Below are 14907 nucleotides of genomic sequence, written 5' to 3'. Positions count from 1 at the left end.
AAATTAAAATCTCCAACCAGTACTACTCCATTATTCCTACAGGTATCTGTAATCTCGCTACACATCTGTTCTTCTAGTACCTGCTGGCTTTTTGGGGGTCAATACAGTCTCAGCGGTGTGTTCATCCCTTTCTGGTTTCTTAGCTCTAACCACATGGCCTCATTTGATGATGCTTTAAGAATATCTTTTCTAAGCACAATTGTTATGTCCTCCCTTATCAAAAGGGCAGCTTCCCTCCTCACTTTCTTACACTTCTGTCACGTCTGTAGCTTCTGTATCTGAAACACTGAGCTGTCAATCTTGCTTTTCTCTCAGCCATGTTTCTGTTATAGCTATAATATCCCATTCTCTGGAGCCAATCCATGCTGAGGTCATCTGCCTTACCAGTGAGGCCTCGTGTGTTGAAATGAATACTTTAAACCAGAAGCCTTTTCCCTCCCTTTACTGTGCCCCTGGCTATCCTGAATAGTAAATTTGCTCTCAATGGCTAATATATTTTCTCCTGACTTCTTGATGGCCCCTCTCTTAGTCAATGGCCCAGCCCCCTGCCAAACTAATTTAAACGCTCCTAGGTAATCTCCCGGCTCAAATGCAACCCATCCCTCTTGTACAAGTCACCTCTACCCCAGATGTTATCCCAATGATCCAAGGACTGAAAACCCTACCCCTACATCAGCTCCTCAGCCATGCATTCATCTGGCCTATCTTTCCATTTCTACCCTCACAGGCACATGGTACAGGGAGCAATCCAGAGATCACGAATATTTTCTCAGTCCAAACGTTTCCAGGTCAGCCAAAGAACATCAACTCCTTCACTATGACAGTGAATGTCACTTGCTTCTCTCCTATTATTTGACCAGCCCTCACACTCACAAAATACTTATTTATCTCTTGATCTTCAAACAATCACAACCGTGACATTACTTTGTTACTGTCGCTCACCAAAGTACTATTCCTGATTCTCAAAGCTGTTTTGTACTGAGCATTGAAGAGCCCCAAGAGACTAAGCTTCTAGTAAATGAGGAAACTGATATGGAATTTTCGGAATTCCCTACCCAAGACAGCTGTGAAGATTAGTTGCTAAGAATATTCAAGATTGAAATTGACAAATTATAGAAGCATATAGACGCACAGCAGGGAAACAGAACCTTTGGTTGGACTCGTCAATGCCAATCAGATAACCTAAATAAATCTAGCCCCATTTACCAGCATTTGCCTTATCCTTCTAAACCCTTCCTGTTCATAAATCCATCCAGATGCCTTTGAAATGTTGTAATTGTACTTACCTTCACCACTTCCTCTGGCAGCTCATTCCACACATGCACCACTCTCTGCATGAAAAAGTTGCCTCTTAGGTCCCTTTAAATCTTCCTCTCTCACCATAAACCTCTGCCTGTGTGTTTTGGACTCCTCCATTTGGATACTTACCCTATCCACACCCCTCATGATTTTATAAACTTCTGTAAGGTTACCCCTCAGCCTCTGATATTCCAGGGACAACAGTCCCAGCCTATTCAGCCTCTCCTTATTGCTCAAACCCTCCAACCCAGGCAACATTGTTGTAAATCTTTTTTGAATCCTTTCAAGTTTCACAACCACCTTCCTTTAACAGAGAGATCAGAATTGCACACTGTATTCCAAAGTAGCCTAACCAATGTCCTGTACTGCCACAACATGACCTCCCAACTCTATACTCTATGCACTGACAAATGAAGGCAAGCATACCAAATGCTTTCGGCACTGTCCTATCTACATGGAACTATGATCCTACGCTCCAAGATCTCTTTGTAGTAACACTCCCCAGGACCTTGCCATTAAGTTTAAAAGTCCTGCCCTGATTTTCCTCTCCAAAATATAGCACCTCACATTTATCTAAACTCCATCTGACACTCCTCGGTCCATTGATCCATCTTATCAAGGTCCCACTGTGCTCTAAGGGAACCTTCATCACTGTCCACTACACCTCCAATTTTGATAAATTTTGCAAATTTACTAACCATACCTCCTGTATTCATATCCAAATCATTTACGTAAATGATGAAAAGCAGTGGACCTAGCACTAATCCTTGAGCCCACCGCTGGTCATAGGCCTCCAGTCTGAAAAGCAAACCTTCACCACCACCCTCTGTCTTCTACCTTCGAGCCAGTTCTTGCTGGTCACTAAGGGAATCCAGGGTTTTGCATAACAGTGGAGTTGAGCCAGAACATCTGTAATGATTTGTTTGAACTACAAAGCAAACATGAAGGGCCCCTTGGCCTACTTCTGCTCCTATTTCTTTGTTTGTTGCTTGCAGATGGCACAAGTCTGCCAGAATCAAATACTACACATATGCAGCATTCCCACAGCAGATAGAAAATCAAACACCATATTCTTCCAAATAACTCATGTTTTACACCAAACCAAAGCCCTCAAAATATATTCAGAAGGTAGTTTAGACACTTTTTTTAATCTTAAAGGAAAGTGTAAGGCATTGCATTCCAGATGCAATCCAGTTTGTCAAGCTACTAGACTTGATACAAACACATTTCATTCATACACTATAATTAAAATACAGACATAAAAATAAAAGAATTGGCTTAACTATATCAAAATGCTAAACATAATAATATATTAATTACTAATTAAGCATTCCAATATAGTAACATCCCATAAACACATCCCTGACAAAGACAAATTCAGTAAAATAGCTGTAACAGAGGGAAGGATAAGACCAGCCACATCTAGTTTCAAGACCCAAGCTACTGAAGCCTAAAACAAAACAACAATCCTGGTTCAATGGGAGCCTGACCCTACCCATTCAGGCTGCTTCTACTGTTTCAACTTTTTATTAAAAAAAAACCCAAGTCCTCAAGCCATTTACTTTATTAAAGCTTTGGAGCAAGACAGTTCGGCACCTGTCTCCAGCTTTCTTTATTGATAAAAGGACAAAATATACCTCTTGAAGCAATTGTATCATCACAATAGTATGTTACAATGCTTGCAATATCAAATTTTCAGCAACTTACATGGCTCTTGATTCTGTGGGCTTCCTCAAACTTTTTAACATAGCCTTCAATCTGGGTAGCTTCAGGTGAAAGGAGCAAAAGTGTATGTTCTGGAGTCAGCTCTTGCACCACCTCCTGCTAACAGAAAGAGAAATAAAACAGGTCATAAAAGAGCAAAATGATTAGAGACTGCAGAGCTCTGATGTGCAAGAGAAACTGAATTTCCTTGTGCATAAATTATAAAAGATTAGTATGCAGGTAATTCAGGAAGCTAACAGAACACTGTCATTTACTGCAAGTAAAATTGTAAACAAAAGTAGGGAGATTATGTTTCTGTTATACAGGACATTGAGAGACTATATCTGGGGTCACAAGATTTACAAGACGAATACCTTGAATATCAGGTTGCCTTTTGAGGAAAGGTTAGACTAACTGGCTCTATAGTCTTCTGAACTTCAGTGAATGAGTGGTAACTTAACTAAAACACTTAAAATCCTGAGGGGTCTCTACAGGGTGTATATGGAAAGTATGTATTCTCTTGTGAGAGAATCTAGAACTTTTGTGAACTCTGGGCCAGCATTTATTCCCTATCCTGAGTTGCCCTTGAGAAGGTGGTGGTGAGCTGCTTTCCTGAACCACTGCAATCTTTGTGCTGTAGGTTGACCCACAATGTCAACAGGGAAAGCATTCCAAAATTTTGACCCAGCAACACTGAAGGAACAGCAATATACTTCCAAATCAGAATGTTGCTCCCATATATCTGTGGCCTGTATTCTTCTACGGAAATGGTTATGGATTTGGAAGATACTGCCTAAGAACCAGTGATGGTGAATTTCTGCAGTGCATCTGGTAGATAATACTGTGACCAAGAACCAGTGCTGGAGAGACTAAATGTTTATGGATGTGGTGCCAATCAAGTGTGGGGAAACTGCATTTGTTGGGTGACCAGCAATTTGATTTTGAGGTTAGGCAGTTTTTTTTTTAAGATTCCCTTAGGTGTGGAAACAGGCCCTTTGGCCCAACAAGTCCACACCGCCACTTGAAGCATCCCACCCAGACCCATTCCCCTATAAACGACACACCCCTGAACGCTACGGGCAATTTAGCATGGCCGATCCACCTAACCTGCACATCTTTGGGCTGTGGGAAGAAACTGGAGCACCCAGACAAAACCCACGCAGACACAGGGAGAATGTGCAAACTCCACACAGACAGTCGCCCAAGGCTGGAATCGAACTGAGTCCCAGGCGCTGTGAAGCTGCAGTGCTAACCACTTAGCCACCATGCCACCCTTAATTGCTAGCATATCCTCCTTCCTAACATCAACCTGTTAAGGAAGGTGGGAACTCCTTTGAGCTGGAATTGAACCAGCAACCTAAGAATGACAGATTTACAACACACTACAGTCCTCCGCTCTACAAGCTGAGCTATCTGGGGAGGGCAAAGTCGTTGAGAGAGAATATACATTAAACCTCGCAGAATATGTCCAGAGTTGGCAGGCCTAATGGGAGCAGTGGAAAAGGGGAAGGTTGGAGACACAAGATAGTGGTGGAGGACTGATTTTCAGGCTGGAGATCTGTAACCAACTGTGTGCCATAAGGATCAGTATTGGCTCCACTGCTTTTTGTCATTTATATAAATGACTTAGAATACAGGAGGTGTGGCTCGTAAGTCATGATTAGATGGGCTGAGGAGAGGCAGATGGGGTCTAATTTAAATAAATGAGAGGTGCTGCATTTTGGAAAGGCAAATCAGGGCAGAACTTTTAAACTTAATGGTTATGTCCTAGAGAGTTCTGCTGAACAAAGAGACCTTGCAGTGCAGGTTCATAGTTCCTTGAAAGTGGAGTCACAGGGAGACAGGATAGTGAAAGCAGCATTTGATATGCTTATCTTTATTGGTCAGTGCATTCAGTATAAGAGTTGAGAGGTCATGTTGCAGCTGTACAGGACATTTGGAAAATGGCCTATCCAAAGTAGCATTCGATTCTGGACTCCCTGCTAGAGGGAGGATGCAGTGAAACTTGAAAGGGTTCAGAAAAGATTCACGAGGATGTTGCCAGGGCTGGATGGTTTGAACTATAGGAAGAGGCTGAATAGATTTGGGCCTATTTTCCCTGGAACATCGGAGGCCAAGAGGTGACTTTATGAAATCATAAGGAGCATGGATAGGGTGGTCTTTGTCCCAAGGTGAGGGAGTCCAAAACTAGAGGGCATAGGTTTAAGGTGAGAGGGAAAAGGTTTAAAAGGGACCCAAGAGGTGACATTTTCCACACAGAGGGTGGTGCATGTATGGAATGAGCTGCTCGAGGAAGTGGAGGAGGCTGGCATAATTAGAACATTTAAAAGACATCCGGATAGGTATATGAATAGAAGGATTTAGAGGGATCTGTACCAAGTGTTGGCAAATGGGACTGAATTAATTTAGGAACAAAACAGAAACAGAGGTTGCTGGAAAAGCTCAACACATCAGGCAGCACCTATGAAGAGAAAATTAGGGTCACCGTTTTGGGTCCAGTGACCCTTCCTCAGAACAGCTTGCTGAGCTTATCCAGAAACTTCAGCTTTTGTTTTTGTTCCTAATTTACAACATTTGCAGTTTGTTTGGCTTTTATTCTGAATTAATTTAGGATATCCGGTCAGCATGGATGAGTAGGACCGACAGGTCTGTTTCCATGCTGTACAACTCTGTGATAATGACTATATGCAAAGCAACACTGAGCTACTCAATTTTTAAATACCAACACAATAAAAACTGCCTGTGGACCACATTCTAGAAACATCCAGTAATGAATCAAACCACAGTAAACTGCATATAATGAAATGGAATTATATTACGTAGCCGAAATTGTTTTTATTATTTATGGAATGCTGGCAACACTAACATTTCAGGCACATAGCTCCCCATCTCTAATTATGCTTGAAGGTGGCAGTGGGCTGCCTTCTTGAATTCAACCAAATGGCTCTCTAGACCACTTCACCAAACGGTGAAGAATCAGCCATTTTAGTGTGACTGGAGTCCTTTACAGGAGATACTGAGATGATGGCAGGTCCCTTCCCAAAAGTATGTTGCTGAATAGCACATGGCTTCTTTTAACAATCTGTTAATTATAATGTAACCATTAGTGATACTAGCCTCTCATCTTACATTTATTTAATTATGGAATGCAAATTCTTCAAATGCCATTAATGGTTTAAACTCAACTCAAATCAAGAATAGTTTCAGCACTGGAGATGGCCATGTAGACCCTCATGTCTCTGCTTCCTCTCTGGAGGAGCAGTTTACCGACTGTCACTCCCTGGTCTTCTTCCGTAGTCCTGCACATTCTTCATCTTACAATAATCCACCTGCTTTTTAAATGCCATGATTGAACCTACACCGCCAAAACGCGCGCGCACGCACACACACACACGCACGCACACACACACACACACACACACACACACACACACACACACACACAGTGCATTCCAGATCCTAACTATTCATTGCATCAAACTGTTCTTGCTCATGTCTCCATTGCTTTTCCCGTCAACTGCTTTAAATTGGTGCCCTCTTACTCTCACTCCTTTCACCAAATGAAGATTTTTTTCCTCATATCAACTCTGTCTACACTTTTTATAGTTTTCAGCACCTCTACCCAATCTTCTCAAAACTTTCTCTTGTCCAAAAAGAAAAGACAGAATAAACTTCTCCAATCTATGTAGCTAAATTTCCTCATTCTGGGACACTCTTGAAATCTTTTCTCTCTAATGCTTTCACATCCTTCCCAGAGCTGAAGTGAATACACAAACTGAGTCAAAACCAGAGCTTCAAGTAAGCTAAACTTAAGTACAGTAGTCACATTCCCACTTCTGGGTCAGGAAATCCCAATTCAATCCCATCTGGAATCATAGAATTCCTGCTGTGTGGAAACTGGCCATTCTGCCCATCGATTACACACCACCCCTCCAAACAGCATCCCACCAAGACCCACGCCCTACCTTTATCCCCTCATTTCCTTTGGCTAATCCACCTAGTCTACACATTGCTGAACATTATGGGGCAATTTAGAATAGCCAATCCACCTAACCTGCACATCTTTAGACTGTGGGACGAAACCAGAGCACCCAGCAGAAACCCATGCAGACACGGGAAGAACGTGCAAACTCCACACAGACAGTTGCCAGATGGTGAAATTGAACCCAAGTTCCTAGTGCTGTGAGGCAGAGGTGCTAACCTCTGAGCCGCCCTGTTCCGGACGTGTATTATTAACATATCTGAACAGTTTGATGAAAACTGTCTAACAGAATCTCTTTTCTTTTGCACTCAGTGCCTCTATTAATTAAGCCCGAGGTACCAGATGCCTCAACAACAGCTCTCTCAACCTGCCCAGCCACTTCAATGATTTACATGTATTTCTATTGCCTCAAGAAACTGTACTATTTCATATTGTCTCTCTGCATTTTTCCTGTCAAAATGAATCACTTCACACTTTGCTGCACAAAATTTTATTTGTTATTTGTTCACCCATTCTGTCAACCTATTATTTTAAATATCTACACCATCCTCCTTATCCTTCACAGTATCATCTACAACTTATGAAATTATGACCAGTACAGCAAGGCTTGAATTATTGAAATGCATCTGAAGAGCAAAAAACCCAACAATCACTTCAGGTAAATCCAATTTGAATTTTCTGATCGTCCAAAAAACACCCATTAACTATTGAGAAACAGCAAGACCCTCAGATGCTGGAGTTAGAGATAACACAGGCAGCATCAGAGGAGCAGTAAAGTTGACATTTCATGTCAGGACCCTCCTTCAGAAATGGGGAAGGAAGGGAGCTCAGAAATAAATACAGAGGAGGGGTGAGGTTGTGGAAGGTAGGAGGGCTGGTCATAGGTGAGTGCAGGCAAGGAGTGGAGGAGATTGGTCAGTTAGGTGGCAAGTGTGACTACGTGGGAGAGAAGATGGACAGGTTGTGTCAGGTCAAGGAGCAGGGATCACCTCCATTCAAGGCATAAAACAACCTTCCAGATTAGACAGGGGTTCACCTGCACATCTGTCAACTTGGTCTACTGCATGTGCTGCTCCCAATGTGGCCTCATTTACATCAGTGAGACCAAGTGGAGTCTCGGAGACAGTTTTATAGAGCATCTGCGCTCTGTACGCAACAAACGACAACACCTTCCAGTCACAAACCATTTTAACTCTCTCTCCCACTCCCTGGGTGACTTGCCCATTCTGGGCCTCCTCAGTGCCACAATGACACCAACCACAAACTGCAGGAGCAGCACCTCATATTCCGCCTTGGGCGTCTACAACCTGACGGACTAAACATAGATTTCATGAGTTTAAAATCTCCGCACCCCCCCAGCCTCAACTCATGTCCAACCCTCCCTCTCATCCCCACCTCCACGACCTGACACAACCTGTCCATCTTCTCTCCCACCTCACTGACCAATCCCCACATTCCCTACCTGCGCTCAGCCATCACCATCTCACCTACCTCGCCCAACCCCATCCCTCCTCTCTCTATTTATTCCCGAGCTCCCTTCCCCATCCCCATTAATCATTGATCTGTGTTTCCTGTCACTCACCCAATGTCATATCTTTGTCATAGTTGTCCCGTACATTTCACAAAATATCAACTGTCCTTGGTTAAGAATCCAGGTTTCTGGATAACCAGCCCAGTAACTCAATATATCTCGACGAAGGCAAGTGAATACCTGAACAGTATCATTAGCTGTTTCATCATTTGTTCTTGGGTCTGGAGGAGGAACAGACAGCTTCTGGAGCTGGTCATCATTTGTGAGGCCATAGATCAGGGGTGTTAAATGCTCGGAGGTGTTGGTTTCGGTGTCTGGTTGGAAAAGGTGGTCCAGAACCCATGCTGAGCTGACAGTGAGTTTGGGAGAAGATCTGCATTGCTGTACAAGATCCTGGAAAGAGAGAAGAAAACTCAATGAAACTGAAGATTCTTAATCATTTGGATCTGGGGAAATAGTCATAATGTATAATCACTTTTAAAGAAAAAAGATGCTTTTTGAAAGCGCTGTTTCACTTTGTCTCACGATAGCGCCCCCTCCCCCATTCCAGTGCCCTAATTAATGTCTACCCTGGGTAATACAGAAAAGAAAGAGGCATATTTATCAAAGTTTTTTTTTTAAATCTGGCAGTCATCTAGACCTCCGCAATAATACCAATGTTAACGGGGAACAAAGTTTTATACAGTGAGGATAATTGGTTGTAAGTGAACTTTAATGTGTAAAGGCATTTCAATAAAGATTGCAACAGTTAGATGGTGATTGACAGTTAACTGGTGAGGTTTACTTAAATTTAAACCAGGCAAGTTGACATGGACTGGTCAAGGCTTGCTCTGAAGAATGAACTAAAAATGGCCATTGTCTGTTTTGTTAAGCTGAAACAGTTACAATGGGGTACATGTTCCATCTGCAAAGAACGTATCACTGTGAATCAATATGTGTAGCTTCCAAAATGTGTAAGTGTGCCATACTGTGAAATCAACTATCAATCTTAAATTGATTTACACCATAATTTTTGATCCACTCAGGATCGTTTGAAATTCAGTTTCAGAATCACACGTAATGTTGGATGCTGTGTTCTTTGCTTTACATTGGAGAATGTCCTGATGTATGCAATGTGAAAAGCTTCAGCAAATTGAGATAACAAGTTGTAGAGCTGGATGAACACAGTAGGCCAAGCAGCAGAGGAGCTCCTCCGATGCTGCTTGGCCTGCTGTGTTCATCCAGCTCTATACCTTGTTATCTCAGACTCTGCAGCATCTGCAGTTCCTACTATATCTGAAACAGCTTCAGCAAATTGTCTCTTTTTTCAATAATACTTGTGTTCTCAACTAAATTACAAACAGCAGAAAACAACATCCAGCACTCCAACTCCACCCTCCCCAAAACCAACAATCGCATAAATGCTGCCTCTTCCACATGTCACTTCAGCACTGTTGAAGAGTCTTCCATACTCAAAACATTAAGCTTGTTCTTTCTCCATGGATGCTGCCTGACCTGCAGATTATTTTATTACTGTTTGTGGGAGCTTGTTGTACACAAATGAGCTGTCACATTTTTAACATCATGTCAGTAACTACACTCCTGAAAGAGTTTCACTGGCTGTGACATTATTTTGCACGTTGAGGTTGTTAATGGTGATTTAGACATTCAAGTCTTTCTTCATTGTCCCTTTTACTTCACATAACCACAATAGCTTAATCAAGCTCTCCACCTGCTCTATTCCTGTGAGTGACCTACAACACAGAAAATATTTATGTTTATATTTGAGCATCTGATTCCTAACCTGATATGTGCTATATATAGTATACAATTATAAAGGCAACAGCTTGCATTTAACACAACACTTTTCGGAGACAATTGCCCAAAAGCATAAATAATGGTCCACCAGGATTGGCCAACAGAAGATTAAATGGAGGATGAATTGGACAAATTCACTGGAACAGAAAACGTGTGGAAAGCTTTTAAATGGTTACAGGGCTGCAGAACAGTTTGGCCAACGGGTCTATCAGATTTAGATTTAGATTTAGATTTGTAAAGACAGAGATAATGTGTGAAAACGGGTCCTGAGGAGGATCAGACTCCATATAGCAGAGCTTTTTAAGATGCAAGATAAACACTGCATCAGAACAATTGAGGCTGGAGATGACAAATGGGGAATTTTAGTGTCACTAATGTTATTTCCTACAGTTATTCGGAATGATGCTACAATACACATTTTGTACGCTTCAAAGCAATAAGAAAACCCATATAGAGTTGGGGAAACAAATAGGTGAAATGGAAGAAGACTGGGAACGACCTGGTTAACGTCAGGCCACAAGGCACTTTGGTCTAATCCAGGTTCCTGGTCACTAGGCACCTGTGTATTTTCCCCATTTCTAATCCTTCAGCTTGTACCATAGAAAAAAAACAGAGGATCAGAGGGGAGGGCGCTGGGGTTCAGGTTCCAGCCTAGGCGGTCAGGCCCTGGTCGGCGAGACAAAGGCAGCAATTATGAGAAAGAAAATGCAGTGGGGCAGAAGAAAATGGGGCAAGAGGAGAGACATATGCGGGGCGGGGGGGGGGTGTGCAAAAGAAGAGTAATTGGTGGAAATAAGAAATATTGGACGGGGTGGGGGTGTGAGAGGGGTGGGAAAAGGGATGGAGGGGGAGTGAGAAGGGATGGCAGAAGGTACAGAGGGGGTGGGAAAAGGGATATGGGATGGAGGGATATGGGAGAGGGGGTGCGAGTAGGTATGGGAGGGGGGGGTGGGAGAAAGGGTATGGGGGGGGTGGGAGAAAGGGTATGGGAGGGGGGGGTGGGAGAAAGGGTATGGGAGGGGGGGGTGGGAGAAAGGGTATGGGAGGGGGGGGTGGGAGAAAGGGTATGGGAGGGGGGGTGGGAGATAGGGTATGGGAGGGGGGGTGGGAGATAGGGTATGGGAGGGGGGGTGGGAGATAGGGTATGGGAGGGGGGGTGGGAGATAGGGTATGGGAGGGGGGGTGGGAGATAGGGTATGGGAGGGGGGGTGGGAGATAGGGTATGGGGGGGGTGGGAGAAAGGGTATGGGAGGGGGGGGTGGGAGAAAGGGTATGGGAGGGGGGGGTGGGAGAAAGGGTATGGGAGGGGGGGTGGGAGAAAGGGTATGGGAGGGGGGGGTGGGAGAAAGGGTATGGGAGGGGGGGGTGGGAGAAAGGGTATGGGAGGGGGGGGTGGGAGAAAGGGTATGGGGGGGGTGGGAGAAAGGGTATGGGAAGGTGGGCGTGTACTGGAAGAGAAGGAGATCAAGCCCCGGGTGGGGGCGGTTTCAGGGTCAGGCCTGGCACCCCCACGACTCCTCCACGAGCCGCACTCACTTCTCCCTCCTCCAGCCATCGCGAGTCGTACTGCAGCCGCCCTTTCCCCGAGTTACGCAAAGCCTCCAACGTCTCCCACCGTTTCTCCTCCGCCGGCATCTTTCCCACCTCCGGCCGGCGGAAGCGGAAGCCCGGGCAACCGAAAGCACTACTTCCGGTTCACGCTCGGGTCCGCTCAGTCACCATGGAAACTGGGCGGCCGCAACGGCTTTTCGGGTCAGTACGGTGAGAGACTATATAAACATCGGTGAGTGTAATGAAGATGTGCGAAGAATATCAAATCAAGAAATCTGCTGTCAGAGTCATGTACAATCAATGGTTATTGCTGAAGGGGCAGGCGTGGCGCAGAAGCTTGTCCTCTTGCACTCATCCGGACAAACGCAAGAATCACACATTTCAAATGATGACAGCGATATGGAACAGGCTGTTGAATGGAAGGTACATTGTCTGCCACGAAGCAAGCAAGAGGGTTTTTTTTAAATCCACCCGTAGTCAAAAGTTAGTGGAACAGAAAATGTGGCAGGAGGAAATTCGATTGCTTTGAGAAGTTTATTTTTCTAGCACAGCTTTAGGGCCGCAGCTGAGATTTTGCATTCCAGACAGAATGGTTGAGGAGAAGGCAAAGTCGAGAACTGTTTTCAGACTTGGGCTTCTGCAGACTTATGTATCTTGCATCTTAACACCACATATACCAGCACAGGGTAATATGAGATACACTAGGTTCAGGACTCAGAGAACCATACAACGCGGAAACAGACCTTTTGGTCAAACAGAGGTAATGGGAACTGCAGACGCTGGAGAATCCGAGATAACAAAAAGTGTGGAGCTGGATGAACACAGCAGGCCAAGCAGCACCTTTGGAGCACAAAAACTGACATTCCGGGCCTAGACCCTTCATCATTGCGCCAACCAGTCATCCTGATCTGATCTAGTTCCATTTGCCAGCATTTGGCTCATATCCCTCTAAACCCTGTCTATTCATGTACCCATCCAGATGCATATAAATATTGTAACTGTACCCACCTCCACCAGCACCTCTTGCAGCTCATTTCATACACACACAGCCTTTCCATGGAACGGTTGCCCCTTGTATCCTTTCTAAATTTTTCCCCTCTCACCTTAAACCATGCCATCTAGTTTTGGACTCCCCTGACCTGGGAAAAAGACATTGGCTGTTCATCCCATGTATACTCCCCATGATTTTATAAACCTCCATTAAATCCACCCCTCCACCTCCACTGCTCCAGGGGAAAACAAACCGAGCCTGTTCAGCCTCTTTCTGTAACTTAAAACCTCCAATTCCAGCAACATCCTTTGTAATCTTTTCTGATCCCTTTTAAGTTTAACATCTTTTCCATAGCAGGGAGACCAGAACTGAACACAGTATTCCAAAAGTTGCTTCACCATTGTCCTGTGCAGCTATAACATGTCTTTCCGACTCCTATAGTCAACTTACTGACTGATGAAGGGTAGTCTGCCAAATGCTTTCTTCACTACCCTGTCTATGTGCGACTCTCCTATCAAGGAACTACGCACCTGCCCTCCAAAATCTGTTGTTCAGCAACACTCCCTAGGGCCCAACTATTAACTATATAAGCCCTGCCCTGATTCATCTTATCAAAATGCAACACCTCACATTTATCTAAATTAAATCCATTTGCCACTCCCTGGCCCTTTGGCTCATCAGATCAAGATCCTCATGTACTCTGAGATAACCTTCTTCACAGTCTACTACACCCAACCAATTTTGGAGCCATCTGCAAACTTACTAACCATACCTCCTATGTTCACATCCAGATAATTTATAGAAATGGCAAAAAGCATTTGTTCCAGCACCAATCCTTGCGGCATACTGTTGGTCACAGAACTCCAGTCTGAACAACAACCTTCTTCGACCTTCAAGCCAATTTTATATCCAGTTGGCTAGCCCTCCCTGAATTCCATGTGGTCTAACCTTGCTAATCAGTCTACTATGCAGAACCATGTAGAAACTCTCACCTTGCTGAAGCCCATATAGTCAACATCTATTGCTCTACCTTCATTGAGCTTCTTTGTCATCTCTTCAAAAAGCTCAATCAAGATAGTGAGACACAATTTCCCACGCAAAAATCTGTGTTGACTTTGCTTAATTAGTCCTTGCTTTTCCTAATGCATGTAGATTCTATCCATCAGAATCCCCTCCAACAAATTACCTACCACAGACACCAGGCTCACTGGTCTGTTGTTTGCTGGCTTTTCCTTACTGCCTTTCTTAGACGATAGTATACCTGCCAAGTCTTCCGACACTCACCCACTGCTGTCAATGATACAAATGTATCAGTAAAGAGTTGACGACTCTCTTCCCTAGCTTCCCATAAAGTTTGGGATACACCTGTTCAGGTCCTGGGGATTTATCTACCTTTGTGCTTTTTAAGACCTGCAGCAGCACCTCTTCCTGAATATGGACATTCTTCAAGGCATCACTACTTATTTCTCCAAGTTCCCTAGCTTCCAAGTCCTTCTCCACAGTAAATACTGTTGCAAAATATTTGTTTAGTATCTCAGCCATCTCCTATGTTTCCACACACAGATGGCATAATTGATCTTTAAGGGGCCTTATTCTGTCCCTCCATACTCTTTTGCCCTTAATGTATTTGTAGAATCTTTTTGGATTCTCCTTAATCCTATAAGCCAAAGCCATCTCACGTTCCCTTTTTGCCCTCCTGATTTCCCTTTTAAGTGTACTCCTACTCAGCTTATACTCCTCCAGGGATTTACCCTGTCCCTGCTACCTATATCTGACATATATGTTTCCTTATTTTTATTGACTCAATCTTCAATTTTTCTAGTCATCCAGCATTCCCTACTACCCGCCTCAAATTAACAGAAACATAATTTCTGAACTCTCGGCATCTCATTTTTGAAAGCCTCTCAGCTTCCAACTGTTCCTTTACCTGCAAACAGCCACCCCAATCAATTTTTGAAATTTGTTGTTATATTGTTAAAAGCTTGTTATTAACGTGCTGCTTTTTTCACTCTTATCCAATTCTTCCTAAGTCCTCCCATACTTTTTAAGACT

The 14907-nt window shown here is 43.8% G+C and overlaps 1 protein-coding gene across 2 annotated transcripts in view; it reads right to left on the bottom strand.

Moving 5' to 3' along the window:
- gle1 (GLE1 RNA export mediator) overlaps window positions 1-11977 on the bottom strand; it is a 51889-nt gene extending 39912 nt beyond the window's left edge. Inside the window, exons 1-3 of one of the 2 annotated variants that reach the window (XM_048558872.2) lie at window positions 11850-11977; window positions 8697-8909; window positions 3007-3123 (exon numbers count right to left, since the gene is read on the bottom strand). In XM_048558872.2, coding sequence (XP_048414829.1) covers window positions 3007-3123; window positions 8697-8909; window positions 11850-11948 — 429 coding nt within the window. In that variant the 5' untranslated portion in view covers window positions 11949-11977. The remainder of the gene's footprint in view (window positions 1-3006; window positions 3124-8696; window positions 8910-11849) is intronic. The other variant, XM_048558873.2, reaches the window with a different exon arrangement.
- Between the last annotated feature and the right edge of the window lie 2930 nt (window positions 11978-14907).

This window comes from Stegostoma tigrinum, chromosome 29, assembly GCF_030684315.1.
Source record: "Stegostoma tigrinum isolate sSteTig4 chromosome 29, sSteTig4.hap1, whole genome shotgun sequence".
Taxonomy (NCBI): Eukaryota; Metazoa; Chordata; class Chondrichthyes; order Orectolobiformes; family Stegostomatidae; genus Stegostoma; species Stegostoma tigrinum.
Note: the sequence above shows the minus strand (reverse complement) of the source record. Positions and strands in the feature narration are given on the sequence as shown.